The sequence below is a fragment of the Pristiophorus japonicus genome, chromosome 12, assembly GCF_044704955.1.
Source record: "Pristiophorus japonicus isolate sPriJap1 chromosome 12, sPriJap1.hap1, whole genome shotgun sequence".
NCBI lineage: Eukaryota > Metazoa > Chordata > Chondrichthyes > Pristiophoridae > Pristiophorus > Pristiophorus japonicus.
In genome coordinates this window covers 147188365-147203822 of record NC_091988.1, presented here as the reverse complement: position 1 = coordinate 147203822, position 15458 = coordinate 147188365, and the positions used below count along the sequence as shown (strand labels likewise).

General features: G+C 44.4%; 2 protein-coding genes across 8 annotated transcripts in view; one reads left to right on the top strand and one right to left on the bottom strand.

Moving 5' to 3' along the window:
• The window catches only part of ripor3 (RIPOR family member 3), a 227936-nt gene that overhangs the window by 13253 nt on the left and 199225 nt on the right, over positions 1–15458 (top strand). The window lies entirely within an intron of this gene.
• The window catches only part of LOC139277498 (uncharacterized), a 64701-nt gene that overhangs the window by 23107 nt on the left and 26136 nt on the right, over positions 1–15458 (bottom strand). For all 3 annotated transcript variants that reach the window (XR_011596094.1, XM_070896027.1, XM_070896026.1), the window contains exon 2: positions 7703–8203. Coding sequence is in view for 2 of the 3 variants with exons in the window: in XM_070896027.1 (XP_070752128.1) it covers positions 7703–8203 (501 nt within the window). In the remaining variant the exon portion in view is untranslated. The remainder of the gene's footprint in view (positions 1–7702; positions 8204–15458) is intronic.

Genomic DNA, 15458 nt, shown 5'->3' with positions numbered 1-15458 from the left:
CACTTTCCAACATTATACTCCATCTGCCAAATTTTTGCCCACTCACTTAGCCTATCTATGTCCTTTTGCAGATTTTTTGTGTCCTCCTCAAACATTGCTTTTCCTCCCATCTTTGTATCTTCAGCAAACTTGGCTACATTACACTCATTCCCTTCTTCCATGTCGTTAATATAGATTGTAAATAGTTGGGGTCCCAGCACTAATCCCTGCAGCACCCCACTAGTTACTGGTTGCCAACCAGAGAATGAACCATTTATCCTGACTCTCTGTTCTCTGTTAGTTAGCCAATCCTCTATCCATGCTAATATATTACCCCCAACCCCATGAACCTTTATCTTGTGCAGTAACCTTTTATGTGATACCTTGTCAAATGCCTTCTGGAAGTCCAAATATACCACATCCACTGGTTCCCCTTTATCCATCCTGTTCGTTACATCCTCAAAGAACTCCAGCAAATTTGTCAAACATGACTTCCTCTTCATAAATCCATGCTGACTCTGCCTTACCAAATTTTGCTTTTCCAAATGTCCTGCTACTGCTTCTTTAATAATGGACTCCAACATTTTCCCAATCACAGATGTTAGGCTAACTGGTCTATAGTTTCCTATTTTTTGTCTGCCTCCTTTTTTAAATCTCATTTAAAGATACAAAATTCTTACATGGCTTGACAGGGTAGATGCAGGGAGGATGTTTCCTCTGGCTGAGGAGTCTAGAACTAGGGGTCACAGTCTCAGAATAAGGGGTTGGACATTTAGAACTGAGATGAGGAGAAATTTCTTCACTCAGAAGGTAGTGAATCTTTGGAATTCTCTACCACAGAGGGCTTTGGAGGCTCAGTCGTTGAGTATATTCAAGACAGAGATCGATAGATTTTCGGATATTAAAGGAATCCACGGATATGGGGATAGTACAGGCAAATGGAGTTGAGATAGAAGATCAGCCATGATCTTATTGAATAATGAAGCAGGCTCGAGGGGCCGAATGGCCTACTCCCGATCCTATTTCTTATGCTCTTATGTATTCTTGGTCCGTAGGCTTATAAAAAGAAACCAGAGCCTGGAAATTCGAAACAAAGAGAAACTGGTGGGAATAGACAGCAGACCAGTCAGCATCTGTAAAGCGAAAAGAGGGGTTAACATTTTGGATATAATATCTGAAGCGCAGGTGCCATTCCTTCATCTCCCTGCCATATTCCCAGGGTATTGTGATGTATAGTCCAGGGTATGGTGGCTGATGTGGTGCTCCATCCTAAAGCTGACCCTAGAAAGAGTGCTGTGACAGGTGAAATATGTAAGAAGAAAAGTACATTACATTTTTACAATCTCACTTTCATAATGTTACCATTTATATCACTACCAGTTCTTGTAACACATTTAAGATGACATATTTTCAACTTACTGATGTTGCATTCATTTATAAAGTGCTCAGAAATATTACTGCATTCAGGCATTTTTTGTGGTGTTTTATGGTTAGCCGTTATGTAGTGAATACAACTTTGTTAATATTCATTATGTTAGCAATCCACATTAAAGATTTTGTCAATCATTTCTTTGCCTTAAATCTTTTTACTGCATTTGTTCCCTCATTTGCATCGAAGAATTTCAGACGAATTGTAACAGCACAATAAAACCTGATGTGTAGTTGTTAAAGAGCTCTTGAAAGCATGTGACCCTCTTTTATTATGGGGTGGTGTCCTGTTTTTGTTTACATATTAATGTATTCTGTCGAGCAGAAAATGGGGCGAAATTTTATAATTAGAAGGAAGATTTAGTCCTCCTGCAGTCTAGCAATGTCAAAGGGCAGAGTTTAAAAGACAGTGTCAAGGATTTGTGATGTCTTCTCGATGGTTTGTTTGGCAAGTGTATTGAACCAACCAGGAAGGTTCCAAGTTAAGTTTCCAATCGACTCTGAGTTAGCTGATCTCAAGTGGGGTAGAGATATGGATATTTAGGAACATCAGCCAAGGTCCCCTTTCTTGTTCATAATCACTATGATCAGTTCAGTTCAGCCATAGTCTTACTGAATGGTGGTGCAGGCTCGAGGGGCCAAATAGCCTACTCCTGCTCCTATTTCTTATGTTCTTATGCTATCTGGTAACTGGAAAGTGCACCTGTAGACATTGTGTAAGGAAAAGATCAGGTTCAACCATAATGCCTCCACAATCAAATAACTTACTGATACTAACTGCTTAGGGACACGCATGAAGAATGGCTACTTGGGAGAATTACTGGAATGCAACAGCATTTACGGAACCACACCCCTTCAGGAGCGAAAGGTTTGGAAAAAAGTCTACAAATTTACATAATGTCTTTAAATAGAAACATCAAATATCCTGCTGGATCATGCATTCGTGCTAATGACTGACGTACAAGGTTTTATCTTCCCTACACAGTCCTCATAACCCACCAGGGCTCACTTCCTGTGTATAAGAGATAGCAGAAGTTACATTATATCACATCAGTCTGGAAGGCATATTGCTACAGTAACAACATAGACACACTAGCATCTTGTTATGTAATCTGGATGTAAAATGCTGTATCCAGTTAAAAGTATTCCGCTCCTTTTTGACATAAAATAACTTTTCTGTAATCGGGATGCATGGGTGTACTCTGCTGTTCTGTGGAAAATGTTTCTGTTATGAACATGTTTGCAGAATAATTTCTGTTTATTTCCAGAAATGTAGACACATAAAGGAGTGTTGTAGTTAGTACAAGTGCCTCACAAAATACTTCACAATGTTTATATTATGGAGGACTCAATGATGTTATTGATGACAACATGATATTATTGGGGTTATTTTCATCACTTGGGTAATAATCTTGCAGAGTACTGTTGTAGAACCTACCTGATTTTCATCTCATTGAAATCAATAAGATGAATATTGGTTGGGCAATCCGCTCCTCCAGTTTATCGTCCAACCAGTGAAGATGAAAATGATTCCCATCGTCCTTTATTTAATGGCAGCCAACTGTTGTCAATGGTACAAATTTGAGAAGTAATGTAAATTAGAATTGTTTTTATTCTGGCCACTATACATTAGCCCTCTGGCTCGAAGGTTAAGGTATCCTTGGCCCTAGGATTCGCCACGTATACTGTCAATTGAAATCAATGATTATCCAACATCAGTTGTTCAAGCAGAATAAACTGTAACTATCAGTTTTTCTTCTCCACAATATGAAGCATCTGGTTGCTATGCATCTCGTCATCTGCTGGCCTGAATGAGAATGAACAAAACCTAATCTGGTTGAAGATGATGTATTTGACGAACTGTTGGCCTTTGAATGTGAACTCAAGGGGCCCAAAATTGGTGGGCTTACTGCCGGTGAGTTTTTACGCCGGTCTCCCTGGTTTCTAGGCGGTCTCCCCTCCGAACGAGTTTGGTGGAGTCCTCCCGCCGGCGGGGAGAGAAGACCGCTGCGTACTATCCGCTGACGTCCGCTGGCATGCAACGCGCATAAGAGTCCTCCCGCCTGCCGAGCTGCCAGTTTGGTCTGGGCGGTCCTCCGCTCCAGCAGGGGAAAAGACCACTGCGCGGAGGCAGGTCTAACCTCAACGGCAAGTAAGAAGACCTGCAAAAAAAGTTAGTCCATTTTTCTTTAATTTTTTTTGCAGGGATTCAGGTGGATAGGGTCCCTTGAAGGATTTCTAGTGTTTTTTTAAATTTTTTTAATTTTTAAAATTTCATCTGTTCCCCCTTCCCTGGGCTCAACTCAATCCTCGGTGGTACTTAATCGAGGATTGTATTTGCCGCTGGGAATGGCATCTACCGCCCGCTGCCGCCTAGATTCAGGGTGTAAGTCCCATTTTTGCCGCTGGACAGTCTTTCCCAGATTTTTTCATGAAACTTCCACCCAAAGTACCATCAGGATCTCAGCAGAACTTAGCTTCCACCAATTTCGGGCCCTAGGTTTGTTCTCTACAATTTACACTTACGAGTTAACTGGAAACAGACAAGTTAGTTCTGCCATTACATTTATGTAATACCTACACACAACATTTCTTGGCTTCTGTTGCATCACATCAATGATTACTTGAGACAAATGGCTGACTAAATCCTGATCCTAATGGCAAAAGGACATAGACAGTCTAAGTGAGTGGGCAAAAATTTGACAGATGGAGTATAATGTTGTAAAGTGTGAAGTCATGCACTTCGGCAGAAAAAAATTAAAGAGCAAGTTATTATTTAAATGGAGAAAGATTGCAAAGTGGCACAGTACAGCGGGACTGGGGGTACTTGTGCATGAAACACAAAAGGATAGTATGCAGGTACAACAAGTGATCAGGAAGGCCAATGGTACCTTGGCCTTTATTGCAAAAAGGATGGAGTATAAAAGTAGGGAAGTCTTGCTACAGCTACATAAGATATTGGTGAGGCCACACCTGGAATACTGTGTGTAGTTTTGGTTTCCATATTTATGAAAGGATATACTTGCTTTGGAAGCAGTTCAGAGAAGGTTCACAAGGTTGATTCTGGGGATGAGGGGGTTGACTTATGAGGAAAGGTTGAGTAGGTTGGGCCTCTACTCATTGGAATTCAGAAGAATGAGAGGTGAACTTATCAAAATATATAAGATTATGAGGGGGCTTGACAAGGTGGTTACAGAGAGGATGTTTCCAATGATGAGGAGACTAGAACCAGAGGGCATGATCTTAGAATAAGGGGCCGCCCATTTAAAACAGAGATGAGGAGAAATTTCTTCTCTCAGAGGGTTGTAAATCTGTGGAATTCGCTGCTTCAGAGAGCTTTGGAAGCTGGGACATTGAATAAATTTAAGACAGAAATAGACAGTTTCTTAAACGATAAGGGAATAAGGGGAGCAGGTGGGAAAGTGGAGCTGAGTCCATGATCAGATCAGCCATGATCTTATTGAATGGCGGAGCAGGCTCGAGGAGCCATATGACCTACTCCTGTTCCTATTTCTTATGTTCTTATGTTCTTATTAATTGGATTAGTACAGGTTATTTGCAAAAGGCTTTGGATCAGTGCAGGTACTGCGTTTGGATTCATCTAGCCCTTAAAAATGGAAGCATCCATATCATAATTGTGTTTATTCCATCAGTGCCGGATGAATAGACATTATCTGTGAGTACAGTTACAATAACCATCAAATATCAGGACTAGCTTTCTTGTGCAAGAATGATCAAAATAAATACTTAAAAGTACAACTATGCATAAAAATAACTGAGAAGCACTTTATCTCTGCTCATCCCATTCTTCTTTGTTTTTCCCCTTCCCTATTCAACCGCTTTTAGTTTTAATAATTCTTTCTAGGAAATATACTTTATTATAACTTTTTCCTGCTTTTCTCTAACTTTGAAATAATTTACCTTTCCTATTCAGTAGTAGCTTTAAAAAGCCATAATTTGATATAAAACAGATACAAAACTGTTCTTTTAGCTAATCAAATGGTAAAGACCTAAAACTTGACTTGGTCCAAGATCAACTTTTGATACAATTTTCCCACATCAAGCAGAAATTGGCCGATAGTGAACGAGTAATCATATTGACACCTCGGGGAAATATAAAATATGGAAAAGTAAACTTACCTGCAATGTGTTAAGGGTTAAAGATCAATCACAGGGATAAGATGAATTAACAGAAATGGAATGGTATGGTGATGGTATAGCATGTTGGAACACCAAAACATGGTTTCAAGGAATGGTGGGACACATGTTCAGTACTTTACTTGACTGACTCTCTGATCTCAGGTGAAGGCCTGGAAACATATCATTCAATTGCCCCTTTGAAGAAATGCAAAGCTTTGGAGATTACAGGAGAGAATAGATGAGGGAAAATGAAGGGGAGAATCAATGGGAGAAATGAAAGGAACCTACCTGTAAAACTACAAGATAACGTGGTTTCATTATTTCTACATTTTAATATGCACTAAATCTGTAAAATCTAACAAAAGCACAGGCTCAGGCCCCAATTAACTTTTGTTGTACAGAGTGATTTCTTCAAATCGTCTATTACAAAGTTGAAATAGTTTAATCAAAGAAAATATTTCACTGTGAGCTGTTGTTCAGTGAACAATAAATTTACATTACGAGGACGTATTGTACCTGTGACCCTTAACAGCTGTGAGACACAGATGTTTTCTTAATCATCTATGTCTAGAGTTGGCTACATAACTCTTGACCTGTTTATTCAATTCAAACACTCCAGGAACAAAGATCTGTAGTAGTCATTGCCTGGACCAATTAACTCTCAGCCCCAAAAATTGCAGAACATTTACAAAACTCTTTTCTATATTAAGCAATCTTAACACTAATATTGAAGACTTGAGTTTTGCACACATTGCCGGCTTCCCCAAGGTGCAGGATGCTGTTGACTGTACCCATATTGCCCTGCGAACACCATTACAGGAAGCAGAGGTGTACAGAAACCATAAGGGATTCCACTCCCTCAAAGTGCAGCACTTCTGCCATCATACGCAGCGCATCATGGCAGTGAATGCCTACTTTCCAGGGAGCATCCATGATGCGCACATCTTGCGTGAGAGCACTGTGTCTGACCTGTTGAAGTCTGAGCCACAAGGTAAATGCTGGATGCTGGGGGACAAAGGTCCGGCTTCGCCACCTGGCTCTTGACACCCCTGCGGAACCTTAGCAACAATATAATAAGAGCCATATAGCCACACATAATATTATCGAAAAGACAATTGAAGTGCTGAAGCAGCACTTTCATTGCTTGGTCCACTTGGAAGGCAAGCTGCAATATCACCCTGAGCAGGTTGCTCAGTTCACAGTGGTGTGCTGCATATTGCACAATTTAGCAATCATGTGGGGACAGGAATTGCCACAGCGGACTGCTGGACCACCTGAGGAGAGAGTGCAGGAGACAGAGAAGGAAGAAGAGGACATGAGGGGGAGGAAGATGAGGAGGATCTTCGCGATGAACCCATGGCACCACCCTACCACCCGCAACACCACAGTGGAGGGCTCGCGGAGTGTATGCCATTGCAAAATTGTTACGTCAGCAGCTCATAAATAAACGCTTTGCTTTTCCTGCACAGCGTGTGGGACCCTGATGACTGTTACCCCAAAAGTTTGACACTGTACAAGAGTGCTTAAATTCAATTGAAACGTTTATGTAAAAATGTAAAAAATATAGAACAATTGTAAAACTTTGTAAACTTATAACGTTGAAAAACTGTAACAACTTTAACAATTTAAAATAAACTTTTAAAAATCAAACTTCAACGATTTAAAATTAACAATGAACAATTGACTATACAACAAAGCACCCTTTGCTGTCCTCGACCTCGACCGTGTGTTCCCCAAACCTTCGGACTCACCTCCCCTTTATTACTCCCACCCTTCCCTTTCCCATTGCCCCTGAGCCCGGACCTCCCCGTGGTGATACCAAGCTGGCATGTAGCAGTACAACCCGAGTGTTGTTGCTGTCGTTGGGAGTCAGACATTGCAGGCACAATGAATGGGACCTCAGGAGGAGCTCGTGATCTGGAAGACACGGCTTCATGGCTGGAAGCTGCTGGCAGCTCCCCACCCTCAGGTGCTGTCGACCTGACTACTATGGCATGGGCGGATTCTGCGCCCTGTCCCGATCCCATTGATTGCCGCATGGCATCGACGGAGTCGGTGATTCGCTCCATCGCGGTGATAGAAACATAGAAACATAGAAACATAGACAATAGGTGCAGGAATAGGCCATTCATGGCTGAACATGCAACTTCAGTACCTCATTCCTGCTTTCAGATGCGACATATCCTCCGACTGTCGTTCTGATAGTGCCGCGATGTTTCCGGCTATCGCAGCCATGGCCTTGAGCAACTCTTGACCTATGTCGACGCTGGCCTTTGACAGATGCACCATGTCATGGTACGCGTCTATCTGTCTTGTAGCAATGGACCTTTGCTGCACCAACCTCTGTCGCTGCGGCAAAGGAGCTGGAATGCTGGGGGAGCCTTGCTGCGCACCGCTTAGTCCCGCAGAATCCGAGGAGGCATGGGAGAATCCCCTGAATATAGAGTCGGTGGTGGAGGATGTTCCAGCTGGCCCAGATGTAACTGTTATCTCTTCCTCCATCTCCACCCCCACCTCCACTGGCTCCAGAGTGAGCTGCTCTTCCCCATCCTCATCTCTGGCAGGGGTGAAGTCGGGAGAGGGTTGGGTGACGCCAGAGTTGGAGGCAGTGGATCTGTCGTTGGATCTGCGCAGGTCTGGTCTAAATCCTCCGAGTCTGGAAGTGCAAAACAACATTTAAGTGCTTGGCACCAGGGGAGGGGTCAGGGTTACATGAATACATGAGTACAGTCACGTAACGCAATCTTACTTGAATGTCCACCACTGCTGGATTATTGCATTACTTATCGCAGACAGACAATACATATCTACATATATACATGCCCCCAACATTACAGTACATCACATGAGGCCAACATTACAGTGCAATAAACTTACATTACATTAGGCCAACATTACAGTTACAGTTACAGTTACATGACATTACATGACCACAACACAGACCGGAGATTGTATTGAACTGATCATCCTGTGTGGGTGGATTAGCTCCAATGCCGGTGGTTGCTATCCCCGACCAGCGACAGGGTACAGATCTCAATTTCCGTTAAGGCTTCTTGCATTGGGGGTCCTCCCCCTGTGTGCCACTGATCAGCTGCTATTGCAGATGTCTTCTTCTGCAGAAAGTAAAGTGAATGAAAGTAAAAATCTTCAATCCATTTAACATCACACACACACACACACACACACACATCAAAACACTGGGTTGATCCTCTTGTCATTGCTTGAAAGCATAAATACATCACCATAATCTTGGGATAAATAACATCATCCTTGTGACACTGAATCTACATTTACATGGTACATGGCACATGGGGGTGCATAAATAAAATCATTACTTACTCTTGCTATCAGGTCGTTCCACCTCTTACGACACCTTTCTCCAGTACGTACCATCATCATCATAGGCAGTCCCTCGGAATCGAGGAAGACTTGCTTGCACTCCTGAAGTGAGCTCTTTGGTGGCTGAACAGTCCAATACGAGAGCCACAATCCCTGTCACAGGTGGGACAGATAATTGCTGAGGGAAAGGGCGGGTGGGACAGGTTTTCCGCACGCTCTTTCCGCTGCCAGTGCTTGATTTCTGCATGGTCTTGGCGTTGGGACTCAAGGTGCTCAGCGTCCTCCCGGATGCACTTTCTTCACTTAGGGCAGTCTTTGGCCAGGGACTCCCAGGTGTCAGTGGGGATGTTGCACTTTATCAGGGAGGCTTTGAAGGTGTAACATTTCTGCTGCCCACTTTTGGCTCATTTGCCGTGAAGAAGCTCCGAGTAGAGCACTTGCTTTGAGAGTCTCGTGTCTGGCATGCGAACTATGTGGTCTGCTCAGCGGAGCTGATCGAGTGTGGTCAGTGCTTCAATGCAGGGGATGTTAGCCTGGATGAGGATGCTGATGTTGGTTCGCCTGTCCTCCCAGGGGATTTGTAGCATCTTGCGGAAATATCGTTGATGATATATCTCCAGCGACTTGAGGTGTCTACTGTACATGGTCCATGCCTCTGAGCCATACAGGAGGACAGGTATTACTACAGCCCTGTAGACCATGAGCTTCATGGTAGATTTGCAGCCCTGGTCTTCGAACACTCTTTTCCTCAGGCGGCCGAAGGCTGCATTGGCGCACTGGAAGCAGTGTTGAATCTCCTCATCAGTGTCTGCTCTTGTGATAAGAGGCTCCCGAGGTATGGGAAATGGTCCACGTTGTCAACGGCCGCGACGTGGATTTTGATGACTGGGGGCCATTGCTGTGTGGCAAGCACAGGCTGGCGAAGGATCTTTGTTTTATGGATGTTTAGCGTAAGGCCCATGCTTTCGTATGCCTCAGTAAATACGTCGACTATATCCTGGAGTTCAGCCTCAGAATGTGTGCAGATGCAGGTGTCGTCCGTGTACTGTAGCTCAACGACAGAGGTTGGAGTGATCTTGGACCTGGCCTGGAGGCGGCGAAGGTTAAATAGCTTCCCACTGGTTCTGTAGTTTAGTTCCACTCCAGCGACACGCTTGTTGACTGTGAGGTGGAGCATGGCAGCGAGGAAGATTTAGAAGAGGGTTGGAGCGATGACGCAGCCCTGTTTGACCCCGGCCTGGATGTGGATTGGGTCTGTAATGGATCTGTTTGTATGTCATCGTGGAGCAGGCGGAGGATGGTGACAAACATTTGGGGGCATCTGGAGGGACGCGCCATAAACCCTCGCGGTTGACAATGTCAAAGGCCTTTGTAAGGTCGAAAAAGGCCATGTATAAGGACTGGCGCTGCTCCTGCATTTTTCCTGCAGCTGTCGCGCTGCAAAGATCTGCTGCACAGGAGGGCAGAAAAAGAGTGGGAGAGCTGTAATAGTAGGGGATTCTATTGTAAGGGGAATAGATAGGTGTTTCTGCGGCCGCAATCGAGACTCCAGGATGATATGTTGCCTCCCTGGTGCAAAGGTCAAGGATGTCTCGGAGCAGCTGCAGGGCATTTTGGAGGGGGAGGGTGAACAGCCAGTTGTCGTGGTGCATATAGGTACCAACGAGATAGGTAAAAACGGGATGAAGTCTTACAAGCTGAATTTAGGGAGCTAGGAGTTAAATTAAAAAGTAGGACCTCAAAGGTAGTAATCTCAGGATTGTTACCAGTGCCACATGCTAGTCAGAGTAGAAATAGCAGGATAGTTAAGATGAATATGTGGCTTGAGGAATGGTGCAAGAGAGAGGGATTCAAATTCCTGGGACATTGGAATCGGTTCTGGGAGAGGTGGGACCAGTACAAACCGGACGGTCTGTACCTGGGCAGGACTGGAACCAATGTCCTAGGGGGAGTTTGCTAGTGCTGTTGGGGAGGGTTTAAACTAATATGGCGAGGGGATGGGAACCTATGCAGGGAGTCAGAGGGAAGTAAAATGGGGGCAGAAGCAAAAGGTAGAAAGTTGATAAGGAAAAGTGAAGGGCAGAGAAATCAAAGGTAAAAATCAAAAAGGGCCACATTACAACATAATTCTAAAAGGACAAAGAGTGTTAAAATAACAAGCCTGAGATGCAATTCGAGGAGCATTCGCAATAAGGTGGATGAATTAACTGCGCAGATAGCTGTTAACGGATATGATGTAATTGGGATTATGGAGACATGGCTCCAGGGTGACCAAGGCTGGGAACTCAACATCCAGGGGTTTTCAATATTCAGGAAGGACAGGCAGAAAGGAAAAGGAGGTGGGGTAGCGTTGCTGATTAAAGAGGAGATTAACGCGTTAGTAAGGAAGGACATTACCTTGGATGATGTGGAATCTGTATGAGTACAGCTGCGGAACACCAAAGGGCAGAAAATGCTAATGGGAGTTGTGTACAAACCACCAAACAGTGGTAGTGAGGTTGGGGATGGCATCAAACAGGAAATTAGGGATGCGTGCAATAAAGGTACAGGGTGACTTTAATCTACATACAGATTGGGCTAGCCAAACTGGTAGCAATACGGTGGAGGAGGATTTCCTGGAGTGCATAAGGGATGGTTTTCTAGACCAATATGCTGAGGAACCAACGAGAGAGCAGGCCATCTTGGACTGGGTCTTATGCAATGAGAGAGGATTAATTGTCAATCTTGTTTTGCGATACCCCTTGAGGAAGAGTGACCATAATATGGTAGAATTCTTCATTAAGATGGTGAGTGACACAATTAATTCAGAGACGAGGGTCCGGAACTTAAAGAGAGCTAACTTCGATGGTATGTGACGTGCGTTGGCTAGGATAGACTGGCGAATGATACTTAAAGGGTGGAGGATGGATAGACAATGGCAGACATTTAAAGATCACATGGATGAACTTCAACAATTGTACATCCCAGGCTGGCGTAAAAATAAAACGGGGAAGGTGGCTCAACCGTGGCTAACAAGGGAAATTAGGGATAGTGTTAAATCCAAGGAAGAGGCATATAAATTGGCCAGAAAAAGCAGCAAACCTGAGGACTAGGAGAAATAGAGAATTCAGCAGAGGAGGACAAAGGGTTTAATTAGGAGGGGGAAAATAGAATATGAGAGTAAGCTTGCAAGGAACATAAAAACTGACTGAAAAGCTTCTATAGATATGTGAAGAGAAAACGATTAGTGAAGACAAATGTAGGTTCCTTGCAGTTAGAATCAGGTGAATTTATAATGGGGAACAAAGAAATGGCAGACGAATTGAACAAATACTTTGGTTCTGCCTTCACTAACGAAGACACAAATAACCTTCCGGAAATACAAGGGGTCCTAGGGTCTAGCGAGAAGGAGGAACTGAAGGAAGTTCCATCGGTAGTGGGTAAAATGATGGAATCAATTATTAAGGATGTCATAGCAGCGCATTTGGAAAGAGGTGACATGATAGGTCCAAGTCAGCATGGATTTGTGAAAGGGAAATCATGCTTGACAAATCTTCTGGAATTTTTTGAGGATGTTTCCAGTAGAGTGGACAAGGGAGAACCAGTTAATGTGGTGTATTTGGACTTTCAGAAGGCTTTCGACAAGGTCCCACACAAGAGATTAATGTGCAAAGTTAAAGCACATGGTATAGGAGGTAGTGTGCTGACGTGGATTGAGAACTGGTTGGCAGACAGGAAGCAAAGAGTAGGAGTAAATGGGTACTTTTCAGAATGGCAGGCAGTGACTAGTGGGGTACCGCAAGGTTCTGTGCTGGGGCCCCAGCTGTTTACATTGTACATTAATGATTTAGATGAGGGGATTAAATGTAGTATCTCCAAATTTGTGGATGACACTAAGTTGGGTGGCAGTGTGAGCTGCGAGGAGGATGCTATGAGGCTGCAGAGTGACTTGGATAGGTTAGGTGAGTGGGCAAATGCATGGCAGATGAAGTATAATGTGGATAAATGTGAGGTTATGTGAGAGACAGACTATTATCTGAATGGTGACAGATTAGGAAAAGGGGAGGTGCAACGAAACCTGGGTGTCATGGATACTTTTCAGAATGGCAGGCAGTGACTAGTGATTGAAGGTTGGCATGCAGATACAGCAGGCGGTTAAGAAAGCAAATGGCATGTTGGCCTTCATAGCGAGGGGATTTGAGTACAGGGGGAGGGAGGTGTTACTACAGTTGTACAGGGCCTTGGTGAGGCCACACCTGGAGTATTGTGTACAGTTTTGGTTTCCTAACTTGAGGGAGTGCAGCGAAGGTTCACCAGACTGATTCCCGGGATGGCGGGACTGACATATCAACATAAGAACATAAGAACATATCTTTGAGGATATAACGAGCATGGTGGATAGAGGTGTACCGATGGATGTGGTGTATTTAGATTTCCAAAAGGCATTCGATAAGGTGCCACACAAAAGGTTACTGCAGAAGATAAAGGTATGCGGAGTCAGCGGAAATGTATTAGCATGGATAGAGAATTGGCTGGCTAACAGAAAGCAGAGAGTTGGGATAAATGGGTCCTTTTCAGGTTGGAAATCGGTGGTTAGTGGTTAGATTAGGAAAAGGGGAGGTGCAAAGAGACCTGGGTGTCATGGTACATCAGTCATTGAAGGTTGGCATGCAGGTACAGCAGGCGGTTAAGAAAGCAAATGGCATTTTGGCCTTCATAGCGAGGGGATTTGAGTACAGGGGCAGGGAGGTGTTGCTACAGTTGTACAGGGCCTTGGTGAGGCCACACCTGGAGTATTGTGTACAGTTTTGGTCTCCTAACCTGAGGAAGGACATTCGTGCTATTGAGGGAGTGCAGCGAAGGTTCACCAGACTGATTCCCGGGATGGCGGGACTGACCTATCAAGAAAGACTGGATCAACTGGGCTTGTATTCACTGGAGTTCAGAAGAATGAGAGGGGACCTCATAGAAACATTTAAAATTCTGACGGGGTTAGACAGGTTAGATGCAGAAAGAATGTTCCCAATGTTGTGGAAGTCCAGAACCAGGGGACACAGTCTAAGGATAAGGGGGAAGCCATTTAGGACCGAGATGAGGAGGAATTTCTTCACCCAGAGAGTGGTGAACCTGTGGAATTCTCTACCACAGAAAGTTGTTGAAGCCAATTCACTAAATATATTCAAAAAGGAGTTAGATGAAGTCCTTACTACTAGGGGAATCAAGGGGTATGATGAGAAAGCAGGAATGGGGTACTGAAGTTGCATGTTCAGCCATGAACTCATTGAATGGCGGTGCAGGCTAGAAGGGCCGAATGGCCTACTCCTGCACCTATTTTCTATGTTTCTATGTTTCTATGCCACAGGGATCGATGCTGGGACCACAACTGTTTACAATATACATAGATGACCTGGAAGAGGGGACAGAGTGTAGTGTAACAAAATTTGCAGATGACACAAAGATTAGTGAGAAAGTGGGTTGTGTAGAGGACACAGAGAGGCTGCAAAGAGATTTGGATAGGTTAACCGAATGGGCTAAGGTTTGGCAAATGGAATACAATGTCGGAAAATGTGAGGTCATCCACCTTGGAAAAAAAAACAGGAAAAGGGAATATTGTTTGAATGGGGAGAAATTACAACATGCTGCGGTGCAGAGGGACCTGGGGGTCCATGTGCATGAAACTCTTTTTGGAGTTTATCTGCAAAAACAAAAAACATTAAACCGTGCCACCCTACCTGGGTGACACACCAGACATTTACAAGGCCCTTTTTTTCCTTTTTTTTGGTTTTTTTTTTGGGCACTAAAATCACAATTTTTCCCCAGTGCCCCCTATAAAAGGGAAGGGGGACACTAAAAGCACCGGCAATTAAAACAAATTAAACTTTAAAACGTAAAATCAAATTAAAATTTGGTTGCCGGGCGTGATGATGCACTCCAGTCCCTCCGGTGCCCACCTCTCGCGGAAGGCCGCGAGCGTACCGGTGGACACCGCATGCTCCATCTCCAAGGACACCCTGGACCAGATGTAAGAGCGGAAGAGAGGCAGGCAGTCAGGTTGAACGACCCCCTCGACCGCCCGCTGCCTGGACTGGCTGATGGCACCCTTGGCCGTGCCCAGGAGCAGTCCTACGAGGAGGCCTTCAGACCTATCCGCTCCCCTCCGCACAGGGTGCCCAAAGATCAGGAGAGTGGGACTGAAGTGCAGCCAGAATTTCAGGAGCAGCCCCTTCAAATAATAAAACAGGGGCTGCAACCTCGTGCATTCCATAAAAACATGGAACACGGACTCTTCCAGACCGCAGAAATTGCAGGCGGCCTGGGAGTCCGTGAACCGGCTTAAAAATTTGTTGCACGGCACTGCTCTGTGCACCACCCTCCAGGCCAAGTCCCTCCTTGTGCATGAATCCCAAAAAGTTAGTTTGCAGGTGCAGCAGGTAATCAGGAAGGTGAATGGAATGTTGGCCTTCATTGCAAGAGGGATGGAGTACAAAAGCAGGGAGGTCCTGCTGCAACTGTACAGGCTATTGGTGAGGCCGCACCTGGAGTACTGCGTGCAGTTTTGGTCACCTTACTTAAGGAAGGATATATTAGCTTTG